The sequence below is a fragment of the Triturus cristatus genome, chromosome 5_1 (genome assembly GCF_964204655.1).
Source record: "Triturus cristatus chromosome 5_1, aTriCri1.1, whole genome shotgun sequence".
Lineage (NCBI taxonomy): Eukaryota > Metazoa > Chordata > Amphibia > Caudata > Salamandridae > Triturus > Triturus cristatus.
Window position 1 is genome coordinate 415889229 of NC_140587.1, and position 27576 is coordinate 415916804.

Sequence of the window (27576 nt, forward strand, 5' to 3'; positions counted from 1 at the left end):
GTGCTACTGAGAATGCACCAAAGGTACTTAGTTTCCCCATTTGCCCTGAGCCTAAGTCCAGGAGCTTTGCTCCCACAACCAAGTGGCCTGCTTGCCAACAGTCACCACCCGGAGGCCCCCTATCCCCCATTGGATAACATTGGGCCTCAGCACTCTGCACCTGGCCACCCTAGTGCAGCTGAGGGTGTAATTAAAGTGCATCCTTGACCCTGGGGGCCCCTGAGTCTACCCCCAGAACCTCTCTTCCCTCTACCAAATACTTACCTCAAAACCGATAACACTATTTTCCTCCCTAGGATAACATTGACTGTTATTCTGTGAAAAGTTTCGAAGTGTGAAGTTTGACAACCGAAAGAAATTCTTTAAAATTGACTGTTTAACAAAAAACGATTTTAATCACCTGCTTACAGGAAATGTCCCAGAGTAGTATCCAGGTATACTACTCTTAGTAAGAAAAGTAATCAAAAAGTAACTTACCTGTAATCTTACTGAAAATCCCATTCAAAGTATATGTACGGTATTCTAAAAAGCATTGCATTGTCAGTAACACTACTGTAATCAAATCAAAGTACATTTACAATTGCAATCCAACCTGTGTTACAATCTGTATATTTACTGCAAAGTACTTATCACTTACCTGTTCCAGGCTTGCTTGGTTCTAGGAAATAAAATACCTAAAAGAATATTTTTGATACAAAACAATTGGTCTGAAGTTTAGTCTTTGAGTGTGTGAATTCATTTGCTTACTGAGTGTGTACAACAAATGCTTAACACTGACCTCTGATACAGCCTTACTGCTCAACCAAACTACCACAAATAGAGAGTGAGGTGCTATCTAACTTTACCTCTGCCTACCTTTGGGGATCCACTGGACTCTGTGCACACTATACAGGAAGGACCGCCAGTTCGTCTTGGCTCGTTTACCAGTCAGGGTCTGATTTGATGGCGGCTATGGAACTCTTTTCGTGTTCCATACCTAGTTGTGTATTTATCACCTCTCCTTTCCAGTGTATTATAGGGGACTCACAATAGTTATCAGAGGACTGGACCGTTCATAATAATGTTTTTAATCTGAACGCAATCTTCTTGCCTGTCCTGTATTGATTATCACAGGATGCTGCTTGATGCCTCCTGGCTCAGCATTCTAGACCTCATGATGTACCTCTCTCCAGACATGTTATTCCACGAGAGAGGACTAGTTCTCTAACTTGACCAATACATCCAATCTTGGTTACATAGTACCTGGGCACATCTCACATAGTTATTTCCTAAATATCTTGACATCCTTGTGACGTACAGAAAGTCTAATAAATACCACTCAAACAGAAAGTGGCTGCAATTGTTTCATTCATGCTTTGAAAGGGATTTGTTCTATTATGTTGCTCCCTAGACAGTGATCACTCTCTTATCTCGCACTTACAAATCCCAGCTTTCAAATCTCTATCTCACATCAGCCATATTAGACATTTGAGTATAGCCTAACCGCTCCATTCTGACTAATATTGGTTCCTATAGAACATTGATGTTATATCTCCCATTTGTAAACTCAGTCTACAAACAGTTAGTATGGATGGTGCTATGTGATCACGTAGTTGAATCTAGCAATGCATCAGCCCACAGACTCTACCTTAGATTATTTGTTATCTGCCATCTATTTTGGGGATAAAGTTGTGTTCTTCTTCTTAAAAACTGAGTCTCCATTGCAAAAGCAACAAGAATCAACCATACTGAATCACTTTGATAACCTCTGCTATGAATCAGCCATGAAAAGACGTTGGATTAACGCATCAAAGGCTGTTGAATTCTACATACTCGACTTTCAGGTCACACAGGAATTACTACTTGGAGTTTGGCTGTAAAAAAAAATACACCATTTCAATATTGTCCTTGATGGCACACGTAGTTGGTACACTCTGATCAGCATTGGGTTTGTCATCTGTCTTCCTTGATTCAGATTACAAATCCAATGCCAGAAACTGTTGTCTTGTAAGTATATGTGGTGTAAATGTACTGTATGTAACTGACCTGATTGTAGGTAGGCTTACAATGTAATTGTGACATCGAAAGTGTTCAAAATGCTTCTTGGGCACATGAGGACATTGATTTCGGCAAGGGCTCATATAGTCCATCTAAAATGCAAAGCCTGGAATCAGAAGCTACTCACAAGGCCACCTTGGGAAGCCAGTATCACACTTTGAACACCAGTTACATTGGAAACAACTCTACAGATTTTCTGTTTCCCGCTCATGTTCAAAGGCTCTGTAGACATACAATCCATATCTTTGACCGTGGAAGGCTACTTGTGATTTGGGGGATGGGTAGGAGTGAGTGCTGAAAGAGTGCTTAGCATAAAACCCTGCCTGGCCTCGCATCCTTTCATTATTCTGCCTTCTACTATTGGTTTTGTAATTGTTTTTCTGAAGCCCATTTCTCCCCTCCTCTGGGCCTTGTCGACCACCATTTGGTGTCCTCTCCAGCCTCCTGTGATGTTGGGCAAATGCCCTGGAAGCCCTTGAGCATGTTCGCCATTGTTGGATTATTTGGCTGCCTTTGGGTCAGTAAACAAAGGGAGGGGCTTCATTACCGCCTAAGCGGAATCAAAGAAAGGCGCTGATTGAACTACGAGCACGTAACAAAAAAATCGTAGACACATATTCCATTGAAGACTTTAGACTCAAGACTGAAACCCCCTGCAGCGCCAAAATCTTGACAAGCAAAAGGGTATTGGAAGCTCCAAGAGCCCCATTGATCTGGTCACTATGACAATGCTGGAAACAAGCCCCAGAAACCAATTCGATGTCATAAAGCAAACTAGGGAGGGAAAAAGTCTAACTGGGAAGCCTTTATTGTGAAGAGGAAGACTTCGTTAACCCTCAATGCCAAACAAAAGACGCTCCAGGTGGAAAGTAGAAGTACTGGCTCAAAGTCAAAATGTCTGCAATCCTGCAATTATGGATCCCAACAAGGCCTGTGGAAGACTGAGGGCAAGGAGAGGAGCAAGTTGACATTGAACCACTGACCACACCTGAACCCCAAGAAGAAGAACAAGAAATCTAATGCAGGTAAGAATAACGGTACTAGCAGGGTACCTGAGACAACTGAAGGGGACTGCCAAGACTTAGATACAGATCCGCCAGAGGAGGGAGTCTACACCTATCCCTCCAGACCCTAACCCCCGATTGCGTAGCAGTGTATAACATACTCAAAGAGTACAGCTCACATTTATGTGACACACCTCGAAGAAGAGCATACACTCATGCTTTCTGTTAGGACCCTTATGACCTCACATTAAGCACAATGGAGGATAGTAAACTGTTACATAGGAAACATCTGTTTGGCTCAGCAGCAAATTACATCCATCAGCAAATAAAAAAGGATAAATGCCATGGGGCCTTTATAGTTCGATCAAGAGAGGGTCCACAAAGGTAAGGAGAGCCAGGGCAAAAGTATGCTACCAACGTAGTATTCAATTAGCAGCATTCTCCATGCAAACATGTGGGCAAACAAAAGCCCTTCAGTGGTAGTTCCCTACAATGCCATAACAGTCCTTTGTGGCAGATCCAGTGGGAGAGCAGAGCAAGACCCATAAAGTTTCAGGGATCCCAGCGAAGTAACTTGCACGTCAAAGGCCCTAGACATACAAAACCAGTAGACAGCAGACTAGGAAGATTTCTCCAGGAATGGAGGACAATCACCTCCGACAAGTGGATAGTAAAAATCACACGATATGGATACTGTAACATACTCTTACAGAGGCACCTACAAGAAGGCAAAGATTGAGAAATCATACCAAACAAGAACTAACTCTCTTGCAGCAAGAAAGGGAAAACTCCCAACAAATGCAAGCAATTAAAAAGGTACCAGGGATGGAGATCAACTCAGCCTACTTTATTTAGTTTCAAAACCAGGCCAAACACTAAGACCTACTGTAGACCTCCAGTTTCTGAACGTTTATCAAATCATAGACATTTAAGATGAAAACAGCTCTGAAGATCATTGCACAACAGAAATGGGGATTAGATAGTCCCGTAGACATCAAGGACACATACCTGCATATGTGTGAACAGCAAGCACAAGAAATTCCTCAGATTTATCGGGTACTAGCTGCATTTTCAGGTCCAAGCACTACCCTTTGGAATAAAATTGGGTACCTGAGTGTTCACAAAATATATGGTATTGGCAACAGCGCATTTAAAAGGGCAGAAGAGGCGTGCATACCTCTTTCTAGACAATTGGCTTGTAAAAAACAATTCCCTTACACAATGGAAAATGAGCATAAACACAATAATGCAAGCTCTAACCAAACTAGTGTTTTCACTAAACCTACAGTAATCTTCCCCGTTAGAAAGGAAAGCCATTTCTGCAAGCAGACTATAATCTGTAGAGGCCAAAGCAGTCCTGATAACCAAGTGAATCCTAGCATTGACAGAGCAAAATGGCCTGTACCAGAATGGGGTAGTCTCACAATGAGGACTGTGAAACTGATTGGCACTAATTCTGCATGTCGGGATCCACGTGAGACCATTGAAAAATGGCTCCAACACTAATCGTTACAAGCAACCGTATGTTGGGGGGGATCCCGTGGTTGTGCAGAGAACGTCCAGAAGAAAATACATTGGTAGAACTTAGAGAAAATCACAATAGGTGGCCCTTTCAAAGAACCAACTCCCTCAGTGACCAGTAACACAGATTGTGAGCTTCAGGGCACTCCTTATTTACATAGTTTGATACCTAAAATGACTTTTGACTACCCATGAATGTCCCTGACCAATCTTGTGAACTTTGCAATTACTAGAATCCACATTGGCACAAATCCCCTCCCTTTCCCCCCGTAGTTTCCAACTTCCAAAAGTAATGGTTGGAAAATTCACTGTTCCAAGATTTACTTAGGCTCTCCTTTGGAAACTTCCAGAAGGCGTTCACGTCTCTTGTTTGAATAGTTTTGAATTTATAGTCCCACTGAACAATCTGATTTCAATTGTATTCAATTCAGAATGTCTTTTATAAGGCGCTCACAATCCTTTCATAGTTCTTCTGATTACATAGTGTGTATTGCCACAATGGCCTCGTAAACTCATTTGACCTCAAAACATTCACCATTAACCCATGTAGTTGTAGCACAAAGCTTAACTAATCACTTCGCGGACCCACTACTTCTTCTCATCCGCTCCTTTATTTGACTAATAAAATTGTCAAATGACTCCAGTTAATCAATACCATGGTCATTCACTTAAGCATTTTACTTAGCCTCTAATGTGTAAGAAAGTTATTTTCGACATAGTATCTCTCTCCACCTGCCCCTTTTCCACAGGTGCTTAGAACAATCTTCCCAAAAGAATTAACCCAACATGTTGTGGAAAGGTATCGTATTCTATACAAATCTTAATTTACCTTAACTGTATGCCATTTTCTAATCCATCTTTCAATCATGAATTAAATCAATATTAGCTTAAGGAATCCTGTTTTCTTGCATAATAGCTAACTTTGCTCATCTGTGTATGTTTGAACTGCTAGTACACGTCCGTAGAAATACTTATCCGGTTCTGCTGCAAAACTGCATCTGTGATTAAACCATTGCTTTTGTACGTACATATGTTTTCAGAGCAACTATTGTCAGATTCCTCCGAAGTGATCTTTTCTGCTAAGGCTCACATTTGTTCCCTTTATCACATGCGTTGCTACTGGGCCTAGGCGCTGTTTAAAGTAGTTTGAAAATCGTGCCTGCACAGATACCTACAACTGAAGATTCACAAGCCGTGTAGCACAGCAGATTGAGTTCAGACTGCCTCTTTTGGCTTTAGTTTGCAGCGATTTGAGGGCCAAACCAAGCAATTCTAGTAGGAAAAAGTCAGGGTAACGGAACTTCCATGTCTAAATAGGAGTGTCCGGAAGATTCAAGAGTTTAATTTGATGTACCTCAAGGCTTACAGACAAGTATGTGTTCTTCTGATACTGTCATTGAACTCCTTAACTTCTTTCCATTTTCATCATCATCACTAATTATTCGCATACTTGTCAGTATCAGCCTGCCGCTGATACTCAGGCAAAGTGAATAAAAATTGGGTGAGATACAATGATCATTTTTTCTATTTGGACAGATGTTTTCAGTATACGTACAGTGAGCTCCTGCTCCTCCCCTTTTATCCATGAACTGTTTTGTAACCAATCTTCTTCATAGTGTTGTGATTTTGTCAATCAAATCTTGGTACAGCCCACAGTAGTATTTCATTCTTAGCTGGTGGTATATGTTGCCTGTGGGTATCCTTATTTCCGGATTACATTGAACTGCATGAGCGACTGTTTCATACTTCCCGCTGCCGGCTCTTTGTTGCTTAAGCATGCACACTTTTGCAGCCTTTGTTGCTTCAAGTGTAAGGTGCATTAGACCCAGACCTGTTGGCTTTACCTGTGCTTGTAACGTTGTGGTTCTAAGAAAAGGGCACCTTGTGTATTCTGATAAAAGTTGCAAGAGAATTTCATGTTTTACAATTTGATGTCCCTGATCCTGCTTACAGTTTTCAGCCATTTTGTTAGTAAATCTGTAAATGTCCCCTCTGTTCACTCTTAAGAATTGGATTTAAAATCATAGGATGTGTAAAGGGTATTTTGGAAAGTTTGGTTTGCACTTCCGTGTGCTTCAGTGTTCGGAGACGTAGTCTCCCGTGTGCAGTGTCGCTATAACTCATGCCTCAGTCATGTTTATGTGAGAGAGGTGGCTGGGGCTGGCCTTAGTGTAGGAGAGCGCCTCAGTAGCAATCCCTCTGTTTTGTTAGATACAAAAAGTCGAGCTCACCCACACATTAAAAAATGATATAAAAAAGCCCTCAGAAATTCATACAATGTGCCTTGTCAGAAAAATATTTGCAAATGTTGTAGTTAGTCCCCCGACAGGGGAGTGATAAGGGACATATAATGTGTACTTGAATGCTATTGTCCACGTCGGACTGTTACATTACAATATCACCGTTATCTTTGTTTTTTACCGCCACTGATGGAAAACGTAATAAAATAGGGTCTTACTTTTTTATTTAGTGTTTACAGTTTCCTTTTGAATTTGTATTAAATTACATATATTTTAACTACTCAGTTATAATTTTAATATACAAAGGGCATGATTGCACTTAAATACTGACGTGTATACATCCTTTCTACTTTTTTTCCCAACTACTTCAACGTTTAAGATTCATAATCGATATGAAGGCAAAGACGTTTCAAAGCATAAGCGCAACTTGGCCATTGCAGGTGGTGTTACATTGTCCGTGATCGTGTCTCCAGTTGTTGCTGCTGTCACTGTAGGTAAGTAAAAAAAAAAACGTTCTTATGCTGAATTAGCACCGTTTTTTTTCCTCCAATGTACTGAATATACAGTACTAACGACAAAAGTTCACAATAAATGAAGTGTTAATATTTGAAAATATTTTGTTTTTGTGAGAAATATATTGCATTTAAACTTAATATTGCAGTTGGTTTGTCACCCTGGATTTTGAGTGTGAGGGGCTATACAGAATTGTTGTTTCTTTCTTTAGACTCCATGTTGCCAGTAAAACTCTGTGTGCTATTTTCTTTCATACTTAAATCCTACTTTGTGGACTTTTTCCACTTTCATACTTGTGAAATAGAGAAGTCATCAGTGTGTCTGTCTCTGACTAGACGTCATATGGGGTTAACCAATTAGTAAATGGTGAAGCATTAGACTTTACAGTAAAGAAAAAGGTTCCTTTCTCCAGTAACTTTTCCAGTACAGGTTTAGTGTTTGATTTGCAGGCTTTGGATACCTTGAAGAAGGAAGCAAACGCAAGGAGATGATGGACAGAGCGCTGAAACCTTTCAGACACTCCACCCCAGTTAGACATCTGGGTTGAATCCATCATCGTTCTTTAGCTGACTTCGCCAGTTCAGACCCAGCTATATGCAAATCAGTCTTGACCCTGTGCCTCATTGGAACAGTCCAGCCCAAACTGCCAAGCCTGGTTTTCCCTGGACTGTAAATAAGAATCCTGGGACCGGTTTCGTGATAACACCCCTCATCAGCCAGGCTAGCTTGAATCCAGTGGCAAAGTAAGAAAGGGATCCATGTCTGGGCACACCCTGCCAACACTGGGCAAACAAAGCAAAAGCAAGGAGATGATGGGCGGAGCCCCAAAACTGTTCAGAAACTCGCCCCCAATCAGAGATCTGGGTTGAATCCATCATCGTTATTTAGCTCGCTTCGCCACCCCAGTTCAGACCCAGCCATATGCAAATCAGTCTTGACCCTGTGCCTCATGGGATCAGTCCATCCCGAACTGCCAAGCCAGGTCTTCCCTAGACCAGAAACCAGCATCCTGGGACTGGTTTTGGGGTAACACCACTCATCAGCCAGGCTAGCTTGAATCCTGTGGAAAAGTGAGAAAGAGACCCTTGTTTCCGGTCCAAGGAAGACCTGGCTTGGCATTTCGGGCTGGACTGTTCCCATGAGGCACAGGGTCAAGACTGATTTGCATATGGCTGGGTCTGAACTGGGGTGGCGAAGTGAGCTAAAGAACAATGATTAATTCAACCCAGATCTGTGACGGGGGTGAGTGTCTTAAAAATGTCAGTGTTCCGTCCATCATCTACTTGTGTTTACCTTGAAAAAGGAGCCAGCATCTCCTTAGAGATTTTGTTTACTGTTCTTAGACCGATTTCTTTGTGAACTCCTGCTTGAGGGTCTCTGCATCATTGTATAAATAGCCATGCTTACTATGGCCATGTTCCTTTAATGGTTTTGTTTTACTCTGACGTTCACTGGATATGACAGACCATAAAGACCCTCCTCAAAATTTAGGTTTTCTCCTTTTCATTGACTCCAGTGGATCAAACTCTTGCTCCCCGCCCACCCATTCTGCTCTCGGGTGCAAGCTTTTGTCCTTTTCAACGTTAATGAGGACAAGGTCCTTTTGACTATCCATTCAGGTTGTGTCCTATCCCTATTAAAGGCAACATCCTTTAAGTTGTCTGTTAGAAATCTCTGATCAATGCAAGTACTACCTCATCAGTCCTCCTCTTTTGGAACTTCACTGGTTCCCTGTAGTAGGATGTATGACGTCATGCTGTGCAATTTAGAAAGCTATCCACACCAACAAATCAAATTAATAGGCAAAGACTAGGCTTTTATATGGCCCCAAACATGTCAGCCTAAGCACCAATCTGGTAACAAATGAAATTGCCAAAGTAAAGACAAGAATCACAGGCTTTTTCCTCATTAGCCATTATCCTCAAGAAAAGAAATTATCCCATCGTATAAGAGACTAACTCATTTGCTCCTGACTACCTTAATCTCCCCATCCAGCAAACTCCCCTCCTCTTGACTCACCCTCATATCTCCTGTACCCTCGGCCAATTCTTGGTCTATGTTGCACATACACAAGCTACCCCACCGATAGCTAAAGCAATGTATACCCCATCTCATTTGAAACAATTCCAGCTCTGCTTCTGTAGCCATCAGTTGTCAATATTTTAAAGGACTTCGTTATACACATTCTCTGCATACTCCTGCCATTTTATGATCCACCAAGATGTTTGCAGCTTGTTTTTTCTGTGAAGAAGTCTTATTCACCTCAGATTGTTTTCTTCCGCCTTCTGGCTTGGATGTTCAGGAACACTGCTGCATAAACAACTTGTTCTACTCATTCTTCAAACCCTGCGATGAAAACCACGTTATTGCACTGCCTAAAGTATCTTTTTGCGACTCTATGATCAGACCTGACTGTCACAGATTGTTAGCCTTCAGCACACCATGCTTTAGGGACTTAGTCCTCCACAAGCCTTGAGTACTTTTGGTAATTTCCCAGAGAATGTTCCAATAGCAGAGGTATGGAGCATACACATTTCCAGTTCTGACCTAGGTGCAATAACAAATACCCCCACTGAACACGCTATTTGTGATCTGTACCTCTATCCTGACAACAAGAAAACTTGTGAAGACTTACCACAAAATGCATCAACAAATGTTGTTGGAGACCCTAGACCTGTTTGGGGCTTTGAACCCCAAGGTGTGCCGCCAACAGCAAAAGCCTTCAAGTTTAGTTCCTCTGACCGGGTTGCTTTGGACTCTAGGGATTGGGTCAACGGCAGCAACGGCCCGATCAAAAGGCACCCATTGAAAGGTACTGAACTGCATCATACTTTGACACAACCTCGGCCTCGAGGCTCTGGAAAGCTGCACTATGAGCCACAATAGACACTTAAAGCTCCTCTGTCACCAACATCAAAGCCATTGCCAAAGGCTTCCTTGATTCCATGGTCAGATACCACTGAGGAGTCGCTCTTTGAGAAACTGTCTGAGATCCTCAATAAAAATCAGAAACTTGTTATACATCCAGACATTGGCAAGATTCTTGCCAAATATCCACTTGCAGGACTTATCCAGATTCTGAAGAAATGCCAGCTGGCCTTTGTAGAGGTAACAGTCCTCAACCCATTGAGGCCATTCACCCCCTAAAAAGGCCAGGGATTTGGTCTCTAGCCCAACTTCATTCCCCTCCTTACAACACCACCACTACTCTTCCTTCCCCGCTCTCCTTACCATCAGGGCACTGACTTGGATCTTGGGAGCCCTTATTGCCCACAGAACCCCTGTGATGATCCCTTCAAGCCTGAGGGGTGAGATGACCTGTGACAAGACTGCATAATAGACCACCCCCTCAGATGATCCCAGCCTCGGGCCCCATCATGCAAAATAATCCACACTGCAACACTACTGCCTGCCATGTGGTACAGCAGGCTGCCCATCACCATCATGTTAAGATTACATAATGCGAGATGAGGACGACTTTTTGTTCCAGACCCTGTCCAAGAGAGAACCTGCCAATGCTTAAGGTGATAATTGGGTCAGCCACCGGCAACTTTACAGATCCAATAAAGACCACAGTCGTCATAACCGGGTCGAAAGAATTATACGCCGGTCTCACTGACCCTGTATATCCATGGGCAAGTCATCCCCAATTTCCTAGTTGTACACGCTGCCCGCAAGAAGTCTTCCACACAAGCAGCATGGGATGACCTGCCGTCTAATACAGAGCCCAAGTGCATTGATCCAGCTGAAAAATGTGTAGCGCTTAGAACAGCCACCCATTGGTGCATTACTAATTCTGTGGGTCATCTCTCTTGGTATGACATTTATCATTGGGAGGAAATGGAGGAGCTGTAGATGAAACACCTCCCGGAAGCCCACCAAAAACGAGGACTGGAGCTATATGTTGAGGGTAAAACCTAAAAGCTAATATCATATGCACCCTCAACGAGGCAGATGCTGCTGCTAGGGGGATTAATGCAAAAACAACAGTTGATGGACAGAATGCAGAACAATGTCATACATTCACCCCAGTACAGAGATCTGGGCCCAAATCCATCGTTTTTTTGCTCACCATACCATTCCAGTTTGAACCCAGCCATATGCAAATAAGTCTTGACCCTGTGCCTCATGGGAACAGCCCAGACCGAACTGCCAAGCCAGGTCTTCCCTGGACTGGAAACGAGCATCCTAGGACCGGTTTCGAGGTTTCACCCCTCTTCAGCCAGGATAGCTTGATTCCAGTGGCATGGAGAGCACGGGACCCACGTCTGGGCATATGCTAGAGGGATTAATGCCAGAATTCTTCTCTACAGGCATTCTTGGCTCAAGGTATCGGGATTAGGCCCGAGATACAACACCTCCTCTAGAATGTCTCATTTGACAGTGAGCTTCCGTCTGGGTTCAGATGGACCAGATGCTAAAAACTTTTTTTTTTTAAATCAAGAACGCAGACATTGAAAAGTCCATGCTGTAGGCCCTCAATCCCAGTTCCTCCTTTCATAGGCAGCAAACCGGGAGTACTTAACCAGTAGGCTCACACCAGAGGCGCCCGTGCCAACAGTACTAACGGCTCATTCACAACAAACCAAGAGCTTCCAACGGGGGGCCTACATGGAAAATGACTGCGAAAGAGGCAGTGGTGCTGCCGCTAGGGGCACCTCCGCTGGCAACAGTGATGCACTATCTCTTCCTTCTATGACATCACACATGTCGGGGCAAGCCTGAGGGACTTCTTTGCTCCATGGAAAAAAGTCTCCTCAGATCAATGGGTCCTCTCCATTGTGCGAGATGGTTACTGGCTCGAATTCCACACCATCCCCAACATCCCACTGCCACGTCCTAAGCTGGGACCACCTCCACCTTCTAGTGAAAATGCTCCTCTGAAAGGACACCATTGAATCAGTGCCTGCATATAAATGTGGGAAAAGGGTGTACTCCCTCTATTTCCTCATACTTAAAAAGGGCTGCTTCATCCAGCCAATCCTAGGCCACCGGCCACTAAAGAGTTTAATTCTCTCCAAGCCCTTTCACATTATCACTCTGTAGGACGTCATCCCAAGACTCCGACTTCATGTCAGTGTTGGATCTGCAACATGCACACTTTCAGAACCCGATCCACCCAGCGTTTACCAGTTTCTTCAATTCGTGGTAAGTAGAGAATACTACCACTTTAAGGTATTACCCTTCAGAGTCACTATGGCTCCAAGAGTGTTTACAAAGTCCCGAACAGTTGTAGCAGCGCATCTGCACAGAAACTCCACACAAAACAAATAGCTGGTCAAGAACAGCAACAATTACTGCTTGAGATTTCTTAAAAATTGTAGTCAGACCAGAGCACTGCCCCAACCTATGCCTCCCTAAGTCTGACAAGGAGAATGGGGAAGAGACAGTGTTGAATAGCTCAAATAGCAGTATTTGGTACAACTTAATGCAGAGTTTGTGGGACGCTTAGATTAAGCAGTTTTAATCCCATGCTGGACGTGAAAACTTGATGGATGTGGATCAAAATAGTTATCTTACAAGAAATTGGAGAGATGAGTGCTGAAAAAGCTCTCATGATTTATAGAGGGAAATGGAAGCAATCTGTGGTTGTAAGTTCTATAGGGTCAGCTGAGAGTCTTTGTAAATGTGGGAAAAACTAGGTTTTCTCCTAGCCATCAATGACCACACTATGGTGCAGTGGAAGGTTCCAAAGACTGGGGAATACTCTGGCAACAGAAAGGGCAAGGCATATATAGAGGAGCAAGCCTCAAGTTATTGAAAAAGCGGGGGTGAGGCTGAATCCTCAATTCAGAGATAACTCTCCTAAAATCCGCATGATAGTCAAGTTGAATCATCATATGGAAACCGAGCACTTAACGTTTGTTGAATTGACAGGAAGACTATGGATAAGTAGAGTTTAAATTGTGTGATTGGTTGAGATGGTAAACTTGCACAATGAAATCAAGACTTGGGTGAGCCATTGGTCTTATGAAAAGTTTATCACTATGTAGTATGGTGATACTGCAGCCATGTTTAGTAGGAGTATTTCAAATCCTTTATGGATGGAAAGATTAAGGTCAGGACCTGATCTGCCCTTTAGTCGACTTGCCTTGGGTATGTCTTTTGACACGTCTGTGCCTGCAGCAGCGTTATAAAGACTTCTGGAATAAACCAAGCTGGTGGGTGTGGCCCTCGGTTGCTAAGCAACCCCACAGCAGTGTGTCCGTGAGGAAACTGAAGGCAAATTGGCAAACATAAATAGCTGCATGAGAATGGGCATTGTTAATCAGGCTCTTGGCTAGATTTGTATGGCATGTAGTCTTTGCCAGAAATAAATCCATTTTGCAAAGAAGAGACAAGTTCTTGAATGATTTTGGTGGGAACACTTATTCCAGCAATGCCAGGACAGTGTAGGCATAGTAGTTGAACTACTTCCCATATTGGGGTTTGCAGCCTATGCACAGTCCTCTTCTGTTCCATCGCAGAATAAGATGAGAGCAGAAATCCATAGATTACTCCCATTCAGTCAATGGGTACGCGATAAGTGCAGAATTTCCCACTGCTATGCAGGCACTTCAATGATGTTTAACCCAGGTTCTCTGAATGTCGGAGGGTAGAAAGTAGAAATTGCTCCTCATCACCCACACAGCAGCTGTTCACGCATGCATTTACCATTCAAGCCTTTTCCAGGCATGTAATACAATGTCTTGACCTTTTCGCACTGGAAAGACTGCATCCCTCATCCCCCATTTATTAACAATACAAGAGGGAACATTTGACACTCAGTCCCGTATAGGTTGGTCATCTTAATTTACCTGCAAAAAGCATAGCGATATTAAGATGTGAACCAACCTCCAACACAGACTTGTTATGCCGAAAAATGGAAACGTTGTTTCCCTGGTGCATCATGCTAACCACGATCAAAAAAGGAAATAATTGTGGTACAGTACTTTATCCACTATTAGAAAACAAGCTAATTTATGTATGTGTGGTTTCATTTGACATCCATTTAAGTATTCAAAGAGGAAAAGACACCAGAACCATCTTCAAATCTTAATTTGGTCCTGACCAGACTCATGTAGTCCCCGTTTGCAGCAATGCACAGTGTTATCCTTAAGCACCTTAATCTAAAACATCCTTGATAGAATATTTAATTTGGCACAGGGAAGTACAGGCCTTTACAGTACAGCAATGTTACTTACAAATTCACAAGGATAACTACTTTAACATCTTACAGTTACGCTCTTTGGATGATTTCAAGGACTTCTACACTAGTAGGATTCATATATAGATGAAATGTCAAAGGGCTGTTGGGTTGTAGTGAACAAAATTGTTTAGGAACATAAATAATTTGTGTGGCACATTCCCTGCAGGTCTAAAGGATTGCAGTCACTAAAGCAAAGTCTCTGGTGGATTCTCCAAACAGCCCAAGTGTGCTGCACTATAGTCCAGTAAATCCTAACATTGATATAAAGAGAATATTTCACATGCAGAAAAGGACAATTCAATGTATCCTTGTATAACATCTTTGCAGTAACTTGGTCATAGCTTCACTGAAGATTATTTTATGGATTAATACTTGCAATCTGATTCTTTGGTACGACATACTGAGATAAACATTTGCTACTATTCAACCTTTTCATCCACCACCAAAGGTGCATATACTGCTGCATAACCAGGTAACCGCATTTGAATTTAGAATAGGCTTGTGCTGCAAAGGAAACTACTTACCTAAAACAACAATTGTGCAACTTGAAACTATATTAGATTCGCATATGACCTTCCCTCCTCCCAGCAGAATAGAAGTAAATTTCTGTACAAAGTAGAGAGTTACACATAGGCAACGTGTACACCATTACACACAAAGGAAGCAAGATTCTGAAGATTGGTGGATTTCATACTACAAAGTGGGCTTGCAATCAGAGATGCGGTTGGGTTTGCGGACCCATCTAACATTTTTTTGTTTACAATACAATTCCAGCCCCAACCATCAAACGGCAGAGTAACTCACAGCATGTAAATCTAGAAGTGTTTTCATCTGCAAAAATATTGTTATAGGTTAGTAACTGGTTTATTTTTACACAAGGGAGGTATGCATTTGCAAATGAAGGGTATAGGTTAAAAGGCTTCTTCCTTCACTACAGCTAGGCTTCCTCCACCATCGTTCTCTCGTACACCTAGAATTCAGAAATCAAATAAATGCACTACAGGCAGCTGGGAAAGAATACAGACAAGAATGTCATTCAATAAGCCATATTTCTTTAAGAGAGTACCCAAAACACTTAAAGTCCTAAAACGTTTTTCAAAATTGGGAAGTTTTTTGTTTTTTTTGATAAACAAATTTTTATTAATTTTACAGGAAATACCAGCCAATCACCACGATACCACTACGACCCAAAGGCCGTAGACATACAACTTTGAAAGGGTGGATATGGGAGCATCCCCACCAAAATCAGACCATACCTCCCAACCACTTCCCCCAGACCCTATGATACTTCTTGGGGCAGCCACGTGCCATATACAGCGTCCTCTCCTGCGTAGCGCACCAGTCCACTCTGGCCCGCCACTTCCCCACGGAGGGAGGGTCAGGACACTTCCAAGCGGAAGCTATGTCTCTTTTGGCCACTACCATTGCCGTAGTGTAAAGAAGTTTTTAGTTTCTGGTCCCGCCCAACCCGTCTAAAATTCGGAAGTTTGCTAACAGCCACCATGGATCCCAAAACCAAATGGCAAGAATTTTGAAACACCATTTTTAATAAAAATGTCCATCAAAGACTGGATTAACTCCATAACCGCCCATAGCAGTCTGGTTTCCACAAAGGGTGCAATACTGAAGCCACTACCTTTAAAATACCCAACAAGAAACACTGTATATTGAATAATGGTGGAAATTGTCTCCTTGTCTTTCTGGACCTCTCATTGCTGTTCGAACAATCAAGACAGGCATCTTCACATCCTGGTAAAACGAGTGGGCTTTAAGGGCTTTGTTGTTGGTTGGTTCACCACATTTGTACCCAGTCAAGCAACTGGTTACAGTCTGGTATCTGTCTTCTCACTCCATCGTGCTAACGTGTGACTTTTCAGTTGGTTGTTTCCTAGTTACCACTGTGTTCGTCTTGTATGTGGAGCTTTTGTGATTCTTGATGGTGAAGTCCAGCATTTCTATTAACCACTTGAAGATGCTGGTTGGCTCCAATGGTGTGGAACTCTTCTCCCACAGACCTCAGGTGTCAAAAATTTCTTGTCAGTTTTAGCAGACAACTGAAAACCCTCATGTGCAACTATTATCCATGTAATAAATTACAAGCCTCCTTCACCTCCGCTTTGTCTCAATACACTTTCTGAAGTGATCCATAAGAAGTTCCCTATTTACTTTTTACAACTCCCTCTCCTATTTCCACAGAAAAGTCTTTGCTTTCTTCCCTGTTTTACTTCTTTCTTTTAAGGTAATTGTTGTATCGGAAGAAATCCTCTACACGTAGTTTTGTATCATAAAGTAGGTACTTTATTAGAAGCGCTAGAGATAACGTTGGTGTTCCCAGTTCAGCCGGCAGACAACTGACAGGTAGGGAACACAGCTATGTCATGGGGCATAGCAACACTAGAACTAGTAATAGAACATCACATTTAAAGCACTAGAACAAAATGCTGTAACACAATATCATGAATTAATTGTAAGAATACAACAGTAATATTTACTTTTCATTGTAAATAGAACTAGCGTCTCTGTGTGTTATGTAAAGCTCACTAGCATCCATTGTATGAGGAAAGCAGCACTTTAAAAAGCTGTTAAAATGAATATGTCGAGGGAGGTTGCCAATCTTAAAAATATAAAAGTGGGATTGCACTTAGGGTGCCCCATTGACCTCGGGGGAACCTCTTTTACAGGGAGGAATCCTCCTTGCGCTCATAGGATTGTTAGTTAGTTTCAATTAGGTAAAACCTACAACAGGAAGAAGGCACAGGGCAGGACTGCATGTCTACCCTGAGTCATTCAAAAGGCTTTCCTTCTGTACTAAGGCATGTCCTCATTAACCAGAATATCTGCACACAATCGAATGATGCTATCCCAATAAGCCGGTATGGCAGAACATAAATCCCTTTACATCTCCCAGCGTCTTATCCCATTTTTGGATCAGTTATTCAGTGACTTCATAATGGTTTCTTTTAGTGCTAATTACCACAACCTTTTAGCTTTAGTACTTTAGCCTTCAACGTCTATAACAAACTGAGGAGGCTTCCTTGAAGATCATTGAATTGTCAAAATCCCAGAGGAAAAAAGGTGCGTCTTTAAGGATTTTCTGAACTTGAGGAAAATATCTTCAAGTCTCAGATTTAGTGATCAGGTAGCCAAAAAACATCTGTTATCAGACCTAAGGCTTCTTGTTTGCAGGTAGACAACGAACAATTTTGTGAAGTGGTTCAGTGATCGACCATAGACCTTATTATGTACTAGGCAAATACTTCTGAAGCTCTAACTTTTACTCCGAGCGAATTTTAGGATTTCAGTGCCAGACTTGGGATGTGATTTTGTTTCTCACCAAGCACGTGATGTGTAAAATTGACCTCTATGATTTTTGTGACAGAGATGAGGTAGGGAGGAAAGTGATTTAAGCGGTTTCAATAGTGCAGGTTGGAACGGAGTACAGTTAGGATTATTGACATTTTCTGAAAGCACAGTAGTAATGGCAGAACTTGTTACAGCAGATGTGGATCATGTAATACCGTTTTGGAGACTGTTTTTACTCCAGGAATAATTAATAAAGTACATTTGCAGTGAACATTTTATTAACAGAGTGGTGAAGATCCCAATTCTTCTTGCCGAAATAAAGGTAAGGGAGTATGGTTGAGCTCTTGGAATTCGCACTGCTTCAGATGAGAGCTTCTCTATTTGACTTCTTCATGACGTCAAGTCAAGGTTGTCATTTCTGTCAACTGAATTTAAGTTAAAAAAGAAGCAACAGACTGATTCATACTTGCTAAGTGTAAGTATCTTTGAAAGGAATGAATCGTACTACAAGCATAGATATTCCCAATTAAATAATTTCGAAGCACACAGGCTACACAACTGCCCAACTCCTGATTACCACTTGGTAGAATCCACTTACATTGCCAATAGTATGGTTGTGGCAAACAAGGGTTTCAGATACCATGGTAATCGTGCACATCCTTTATGCCTTTCATGGCAACTTAAATTAATTTACACACAAAAGGATGGGGGAGCATTTAACAACTCAACATACGTCACTCCCATTACAAAAAACAACATAAGGAATGTACTTGAGGCAACAGACTAATTCGTCTTGCTTTCAAGGTGTAAGTCTCTTTTGAAAGGAAGGGAAGATATGTAAACAAAAATGTTTTTGTTTAAAGGACGAAAACCCTCACCTACCCTTGGGTGGCATGCTTCAATATTCGATTCCTCCTCAAACCACTAGAACAAATGGTAGTGGTGTGGGCTACAACTCTTCAAAAAAAATGGGGGAGCACTTGAGTGGAGTGTACCAATTTGCGCTGTGTGGTGTTGGTGAAGGTGGACAGAGTGGGATTAGAAAGAATGTAAAAGGAAAATTAAAATATCCTCATGGTGACCTAACCCAAGTGTTATTAAATGTCCCCTTGGAGCACATCCTGTGCATAACAATGTGGTCAACATGTGTCTTCCAATCCTCATGACCATACGAGTAGGTGTATGGCATTCTACAGGACCTAATATCTGAACCATATCAATCTGCAGGTAAAGTATGTGTGAAATGAAAAAAGAAGAAATTGGTGAACATAAATTCAATATTACAAGCACTCGTCCACAGCCACTGTGGCTTTGAGCATTATTGTCAGCATCTGTAAAACAGGAGACCAGGAAAATACATAAATCGTGAATATTGAGACTGGACAAAGTGATCTAAGCGCCCATACTCCTCCATATCTCTTATATGTTGTGACTGCGCAATAAAGCTTGGTGTGCCACCACAAGCAGCAGAGAGAAGTGAGAGTTGTGAACAGACACCCAACTTTGGTGTCTCAATTAAGAATAGAGCTTGCCTGCAAGGATGTGGTATGCTACAGATTAATGCCAGGCTGCGAATAATGTTAAAAAAAGAAAATTTGAGTCCGAATGAAAATTGACTTGTCAAACACATGTTCAGACAAAACTTGGATGTAATGGCACCAAATACCAAACAAGATATGCAAAGCTAAATATACAGAACAGGCATGTTATTCACGCAGCAGGATCATTCCCACAGAGTGCAATGCGGGTTCTGTGGTGAGTGGGGGGGGGGGGGGGCTAGATTTTCTACATCAACATGTAACAACGATGGGTTTCAGACTTAAGACTCCTATCAGAGAGGTGAATGATTAGATCACCTGGAATATCTTGAGATTAACAAGTAGAACTGCTTTTGTTTATATCATTAGCACCAACTGTAGTGTCCTTAGTCCTTTGAATACTTTGCCATAGTTTCTGATTGTGTTAAGAGACTCAGCATGACTTAATTGGGGCAGCCTGTTGAGATTTCCACAGCTCTGTGTATCCACCAATTTCGAATTCTGTTGTGGCATATCTGTTTTTGCCAGTTGTGCGTATTCGGACTAACCTTTGTGTGTATTTTTATGGTGTTTCATTGAAACCGCTAATGATCATTTTTACATATTGACAGTTGAGGGACTTCTCATGATCAGTGTTGGCTTGGGATAACAACCTCTGTATTAATCAAAGTGATTGTGCGGCCAACAAATAACCTGTTCTCTCCCACGAATAGTGGTGTTACTCAAACGCCCTTCTTGGCAGGTTCCTTGGTTCAGCGGTTTTTCTTTGAGCCTTGCAAGATGACGCTTTATATGACCGTTCGAGAACAGAGACTTTATTTCCCAACACTCCTCCATCGCCCACCGGTGATGTCTTTGGTGCCCCACGAGCCCTTGCATGTAGACAGGCATTTCTTCCATTGTGCTCCTTACTCTAGATGGACTGTGACTGCAATGAACGGTTGAAAAATATGGTCCCCTCACTCCCTCAGCTTTAATGACCAGTTTAATGTGTCATTTTGTCACTTGGCCACACCTTGCTGCAGTCAATTATAATTCCTTTGTATGTGTGTTAAAGTTCTGTTTAGAGGCTCCACACACCGAGTCTTACAAGCTGCGGTTTTATATCTGGGGTTGGGACGTTTTGTATTTGTAGCATGTATTGGCTGCAGATACTTTACAACTTGTTTTTCTCGTAGAATTCTTTGTTGCCAACATGGCGTCGAGATTCCTCCTCTTTAAGTGAATGCGCTTGCTCAACGGCTCCATTGTTAGACTGATTTTTTTTCCACCATCTGGCTTGGATGGATAGAACCACAACCGCAGCTCTGTGTAACTTCGGCCATGATGGAACGGAATCGAATGACAACACCGTGCAGCGATCGTCAACGTATCCAGTGACCCTCTTCAAAACCTCCACAGAAGCGGCTGCCTCAACTATACCTCTTCCTCAGTGCCTCAAGAATGTTTGGCTGCTGGTAATGAAAGGTAAAAAGAAGATAGTCTTTCGAAAGTGCCCACAGTGTGGTTTAAAGTCATGTCCTCGGATCAGCACAACATCTGTAGCCTTTGCCTGTCGCCGGAGCATAACGAGCAGGATTGTACCACTTGCAATCTGTTAATAACAAGAAGACACTTCGCCCTCAACGCGATCAATGCCTGACTCACAACATGGAGATAGCAGCAGTGGCAGAGTTCTCAGTGGAAGAATAACTCATCCACATAGGCAGCGAAGAAGGGGAAGATGGCGGTGAAGGTGGCTTGATCTTGTGTACTCTACATTATGTCATATCTGAAGATTCCGGACAACACTAGGAAGAACACAGGAGGAACCCTCACCGCCACCTCTGGAGCTCCATGATTATCCCACAACTACAAGATCAGGGCCCAGGATAAAGCAGTTCAAGGGCCGCGAGTACTCAGTCATCAGATCCACACATCTCACAATTACCCCCAACACCCATTCAACACTGCCTTATTGCAGCACAGCCTTTTGGCTCTGTTCGAAACCAAGAGCGCCTAATGGAGCCAAGATAGGACTACGGCGTCAATCCCAATCGGGCTCGGGGCATACTGGGCAAAACTGGAGGGTCATTCAGACCGCAGAGCCAAAGCAGCATTCGGTGCGGATAAAGCCATCGATGCCTGCACAGCCATCGATGCTGAGCACACCATTGGCGCCGCGTATCTCTTAGGTGTCGGCAAAGTCATCGGAGTCGACTAGACATACAATGTTGAGTATGCCAGCATCATGTACGTCGACTCATACAGAGCTATGAGCATCCAAGCAATCAACAACTATGGCTTTTATTCCACAGGTGCAAAAAACAAGCATTTGCAATGCAATAGGTCTCACACTTACGCAAGTTTCAGCTATTGACATTGCAAATAACAATGCCTTTTATTTTTGTTTTCGTTTAGAAAACATAAATAAAAGGCATTGTCATTTACAATGCCAATAGCTTAAACTCACGTAAATGCGAGACCTAGTGCATTGCAAATGCTTGTTTTTAATGCACTTCGACCTCTGGATTGAACCAATTGGACAGGAGATCTTTTTAAACAAAGCAAGGTTTTAGCTTTGTTTAACTGTCAGTTTTGTGCGCCTGTTAGAATAAATGTCGCAACCTATATTTTCAATAAAGACTGATTACAAAAGACTCGCACTATACTGCTCTTGGAGTCACGGGGTGTGTGCTGTCACTTTGACTACAACTAAGATTGAGGAAATGATGCTACTGCACTAAGCGAAAACATGGTTTTAGTTTAGCTGTAATTACAATTCTTGCTTCCTTCCATGACGTCAGAAATCCCAAAATACAAACTATCTCATTCCATTATCATTATCAGATTTTGCCACGCAGCAGTGGAACGAAAACACCCACCTGGGTTGGTATCACACACCCAATTAAAAGGAAGTGATACCTGCACATCATAAAAGCTGAAAAATAAAATAAAGAGCGGGCTGTACAGAGCACTATTCATTCGGAACATTATACTACAAGCCGCATTTCAACGTCATAAATTGATGTCCGAAACGTTTGAAATGCTTGATCAGAGGCACTTTCAAATGAAAATACGTTTTATGATGAAAATTGGCGCGCACGCCAACGCAGACGTGCACGCCGAAGTGCCGTCACATTTGAGATGAGGTTTTTTTTTGCAGTTGGTATATAGCGCAAACGCGCCCCGAAGTTATTGCAGCGCTTTCTAAAGGCACCAGTTACATTATACAAGGACACGCCGACAGATTTTTAAAGCCTGGGAAGATTAAGTGATTTGGACAGAATCCCAGGATGTTGAGCCGACGCCGAGACTCCACAAGCTGTCTTCGCGTGCACACCTCCTGTCCGAACGAGCAGTAGACCCGTAGGGGACAGGAGATGTGCACACGTAAACATGACCCGTACGCGTGCACATCTCCTGTCCCCCTTCGGCCAAGAACCCGACGACAATAGATCCCGCCAAGGCGAGCAGCGCATGTGCTGCGTCGCTAGGTGAGACCTAAAAATGGACTTGCCACAGCACAAGTTTCAAGCCACATTCAACCCTGAGAATGACGGCAATGTCTTTGAAAACCTCCAAGGACTTATGAACAGGAAAAGACTTTTGGAGGCTGAACATTTATCAGGAAAATTAAGCCATAAAAGGACGAACTTGGTAGAGTCGGGACGCTGCTAAAACCCAGCCTCCTCCAAAGAAACACTATGGAACACAAAGCAGCTAGCCCTCTGCCACTTGACACTTCACCACAATCCATGTCACTAGTTTCCACATACTCGGGCGACATAGGTGCAGGCAGCCCTGCACCGTACACGCAGGACGATGACTTTCAGGGAATGCCCCCAGATAGACCAGCTCCATGGGACACTTATGATGTCGTTCCACCAGATCCAGATATAGATGTGCTGTTACCAGCTAAGGCATCATCCCCAGATGACACTACTTCTTATAATAGTGTGTTCCAGCATGTAGCTGAGTATCACAAAGTTCAGATGCACACCACAGAGGAGGAAGAAGACTGTAGTCTAAACACTCATAGGCTGATCGCTCAGTTCAGTATTTGCCCATGATAGAGTCCATACTTAGTCTCCACAGATATATTTAGACACCCAGTTGGGGGCGCTAGGTGGTGCACGAGCGGAAAAGCTGCCATTTGGTGAGGCTCCCGCACTCCGACTATACAATCCTTCCTTTATCCTTTATCCTGCTGTTGCAGTGTTCCCGCAATCTATGTGAGGAGGAGGATAAGAGTCTGGCGCATGATCGGTGCTATTTGCAGCGGGGCATGAAGTGATTTGCAGCGGACGGGATGATACGCTGAGCGGGGGCTCCCTCGGAGAGACGTGGTGCTGCGACTGGGCTACGGAGGGCACACGAGTGCCGAGGATCCCACGTGGGCAGCGGGCAGGAGGTTCGCCGCCTCCTGCATCGATATTAAAGAGGCGTCGGATGTGGCAGTCGTCAACGCACGGACTCCCCCCACTACTACGATTGTTGATGCGGGCAAGTAATACTGGCGCACTGCGTGAGGGTAAGAAGGCGTACTACTGATTGACTGCATGAGGCGGCCCTGGGCAGCGTACGGTGGCTGGTGGGGGCTGCGAGGAGAGGGGCCCTTGAGGCGGATGCAGGTATCAGCGCTATTCAGGGCATGAACATTGTATGGACAGTGACTACGGGCAAAGGGCAGGCAGAGTCTATATACTGGTGACTGTGGGATCGGCGGTGTCACATCAGCTCTGGTGCTGCTGGGTCCTGGCATTATTTTCTCTGATGGGAATTCCCTTGGTCTGCTTTTGGACTTGCCCTGGGCGACCCGCCGCACTGCCGCCACGCTGTTAAAGAAGCGCGTGGAGCGGGCACACTTGGCTACTGCTTGCAGGTGGGAGAGGGCTGGTGGCCTGGGGTGGCGGTTGGCACCCAGGGTACTTGAAGTGAGGAGCGCCTCGAGTGGATAGGCAAGAGTGGCTGGGAGCGCCCCTTCCATGAAAAGTGAGGCGCATACTACCCCTTCATGGTTTTGAGCCCTTGGTGGCACGGATGGTGATACGGTGCACGGGCCAGATCGGGCCTTGCAGCGCTGTCTGACACAATTAGTGGCGGCCTAAGGGGAAGGCTCCCAGCGAAGATCTACTGACAACAGCTCTGATTTATAACAATAACGGAAGATTGTGGGCCAGACTGAGCCTGAAAGTGGGATCATTGGACCATATTACTAATTGTAGCGACCCTGCTGTTGTGCCTGTTTCCGGCTGCCAGCTACGGGATGGGAAAGTCAGACGCGCGCCAACAGAGACTTACCTTCGAGGCCAAGAAGGGCGCTCGACAACAGGTGGCAGGGGTAGAGAGCGGAGTAAAAGAGATGCCACACGATAAGCATGATGGGCCCAGTGGCGACGTGAAGTCGATCCTATCGGAAGTGAGGCATGGGTTCGCAACGATGGCGGAGAAGATGGACACGCTCTCTAATCGTATGGATGCTATTGCCAACAAGATCGATGGCCATGAAACTAGTGTAAAAGAGGCGGAGCAGAGAATTTCAGAGTCCGAAGACACTACGGCCCATATGCAAAGCGCGTTGAATCAGATGGATAAGCTTATGAAGCTTATAGCTGTTAAGAATGAGGATATAGAAGCACGCAGCAGACGTAATATTGTTCGCATATTGGGCATACCAGAAAGTACGAATACGGGACAGATGGAGAGATACGTCGAACAGTTGCTTACTGCGGTGATTGGTGCGGAATCCCTGTCTTCCCACTTCATTGTGGAGAGGGCTCACCGCACCCTCGGCCCACAACCTCCCCCCTGGGAGCGCGCCTAGACCCATCATCGCGCGACTACTAAATTATAGAGATAGGGATGCGTCTTACGTGTGGCCAGCGAGAAAAAGCAACTGAATTATAATGGGGTGTCCTTTGCTATTTTTCCTGATTTCACCACGCATGTGCAGTAGGAGCAGCGTAAATTCATTGCAGTCAAGCAGAAACTGAGACAGGCTCAGATTGATTATGCCCTATTGTATTCTGCGCGCCTCCGAGTCACTCACCAGGGTACCCAAATGATATACACGAAGCCGCAGCAGGTGGAAGACTTTCTCAAGACACTAAAAAAGCAAAAGTGTGTGCTATCTGAGCGTGGTGGCCCTTCAACAGTGTCCCTGGAGGATGTGGAATGACAGCCCCCGAAATTAGTGAGAGAAAGCTTTAGGGAGGTGCGGCGCCTGCAGCATAGTCATGTTGGAACCGAAAATGATGCGGGGTCCGCTGCCACCACTGTGAAATGGAACTTATACTGGAGATAACGCAGATAACATGGACATAATAAACAATCGGACACCGCTGACCCCTACGTTGGTACTTGCTTGGTGCTGCAGGTCTCCTGGATGGGTGAGAGGTACTCGTGGGTCACCCAGTAGTGCTATCCCCCTAATGGGTGTCCCCCTGTTTTTTTGTCACTTTTGGGTTGGTTGTTTACTTCTTTTTAGACCAGCTCCTTATTGGACTGAGTCTGTCATGATGAGTATGTTGATTGTTTTTTTGGTGGGGGGAGGGTTGAATTATACTGGCATAGTTGGGATGCTTCAGTGGGTGGGGGTGAGGGGGGAAGGGGCGTTTTACAGCTTGGACTTCACTGACATCTGTTATGTAACAGGAACAAATGATGCATGTCTCAGTTATATGTGGTGTCACTTCATGCTGCAGGGTTGTTGTTATTGTGGAATAAGATGCTATGGCGGTGCAGGAGGATGACTCAGTCTTGAGGGTCCTATCCTGGAATGTTAGGGGGTTAGGAGATCCCAGAAAATGCAGAAAGATACTGGCTTATATGGACAGGCAGCGGGTCCAAGTGGCAATGCTACAAGAAACGCACATAAATCCACGTTCCCCTAATACCTTTGCTTCCAAATGGGCGAGTGTCCGGGTCTTTTCTTCTTACTCATCCTATGCACGTGGCATGGTAATACTGGTTAAAAAACAGACACCTTTTGTGCTGGCTGGCAAAATGAAGGACCCACAAGGGAGGTATGTGGTTGCCTGGGGGAGACTGGGTAGAGACTCGGTGACGATCGCAAATTGTTACAGCCCCAATGTGGATATGCCTGAGTTCTTTACTAACCTATGGGGGAAAATTGTAGCTTTGGGATCTACTCACATTATTTGGGGGGGGGGGAGACTTCAATGTTGCCTTGTATCCTACGCAGGACAGGTCCGATCCTGCCGCATACCATTACACTAGGTCTCGGGAGGTGCTGCAGGGTATTATGGAGGAGGGAGGTTTAATAGACGGGTGGTGTCACACTCATACACAGTTGAAGGAAGGGACTCATTTTACCTCCTGCACTGGAACATGGGCTAGGCTCGACTACTGCTTGCTATTGAGGGGGTTGGGAACTAGCATTCGCAGTGTCACACATTTGGCCAGAACCTACTCAGACCACTGCCCTGTGAGTCTTACGCTGGTCATTCCTGGCTACGACAGACCCAGACCTACTTGGCGGATGCAGCCGAACGTCCTTTTAGACCACGTTTTTCAATCTGAGATTGGGGAAGAAATACGTGATTTTTTTTCTTCGTAGCAAAGGGTCAGTAGATAGCGTGGAGGTTATATGGGAGGCATTTAAGGCCACTATCCGGGGGTACTGTATTTCCCAAAATGTTGGCGTCCTACGTGATATACAACGCACACTTAAGAAACAAGAGCGAGATCTGAAGGAGCTGGGTGACCGAATGGTGCGAGGAGAAGCAGGTCAGATACACAAAGATTTCAGGGAAAAGCTATCTGAGTACGAAGACACTGCTGCTAGGGAGGTTAAGTTTAAAGGACGATATTGGGTGGCTCGTAGGTATGGCGAGGGAGAGTGTCCTGGGAATGCCTTGGCCGAAATTACACGGTGTCCGCGTTTTAACATGCAAGTATTAGAAATAGAGAAGCCTGGGGGTCTGATCTGACAGGATACTCTTGGAATCCTTGACGCATTCACCTCGCACTATGCTACATTATATACCTCGCAGCGCCAGGGAACGGTGGACCTGGATGCATGTATAGGGGATGTTGCATTATGTTGGCTCAGTGATGTGCATAGGGAATTTTTGAGTGCACCGTTTGAGATTGATGAGATCAGGGATGCAATTATGTCCTTGCAGAACGGGAGGGCGTCTGGATTGGATGGCCTTCCCGCGGAATTTTATAAGAGTTACATAGACATTATGGCACCAGTACTCAAAGAAGTCTTTGAGGAGTCCCTG

At 43.9% G+C, this 27576-nt stretch overlaps 1 protein-coding gene across 4 annotated transcripts in view; it reads left to right on the forward strand.

The window, feature by feature from the left end:
• The window catches only part of RNF19A (ring finger protein 19A, RBR E3 ubiquitin protein ligase), a 498540-nt gene that overhangs the window by 321833 nt on the left and 149131 nt on the right, over positions 1-27576 (forward strand). For all 4 annotated transcript variants that reach the window (XM_085605173.1, XM_085605174.1, XM_085605172.1 and 1 more), the window contains one exon: positions 7182-7296. In XM_085605173.1, coding sequence (XP_085461299.1) covers positions 7182-7296 — 115 coding nt within the window. The remainder of the gene's footprint in view (positions 1-7181; positions 7297-27576) is intronic.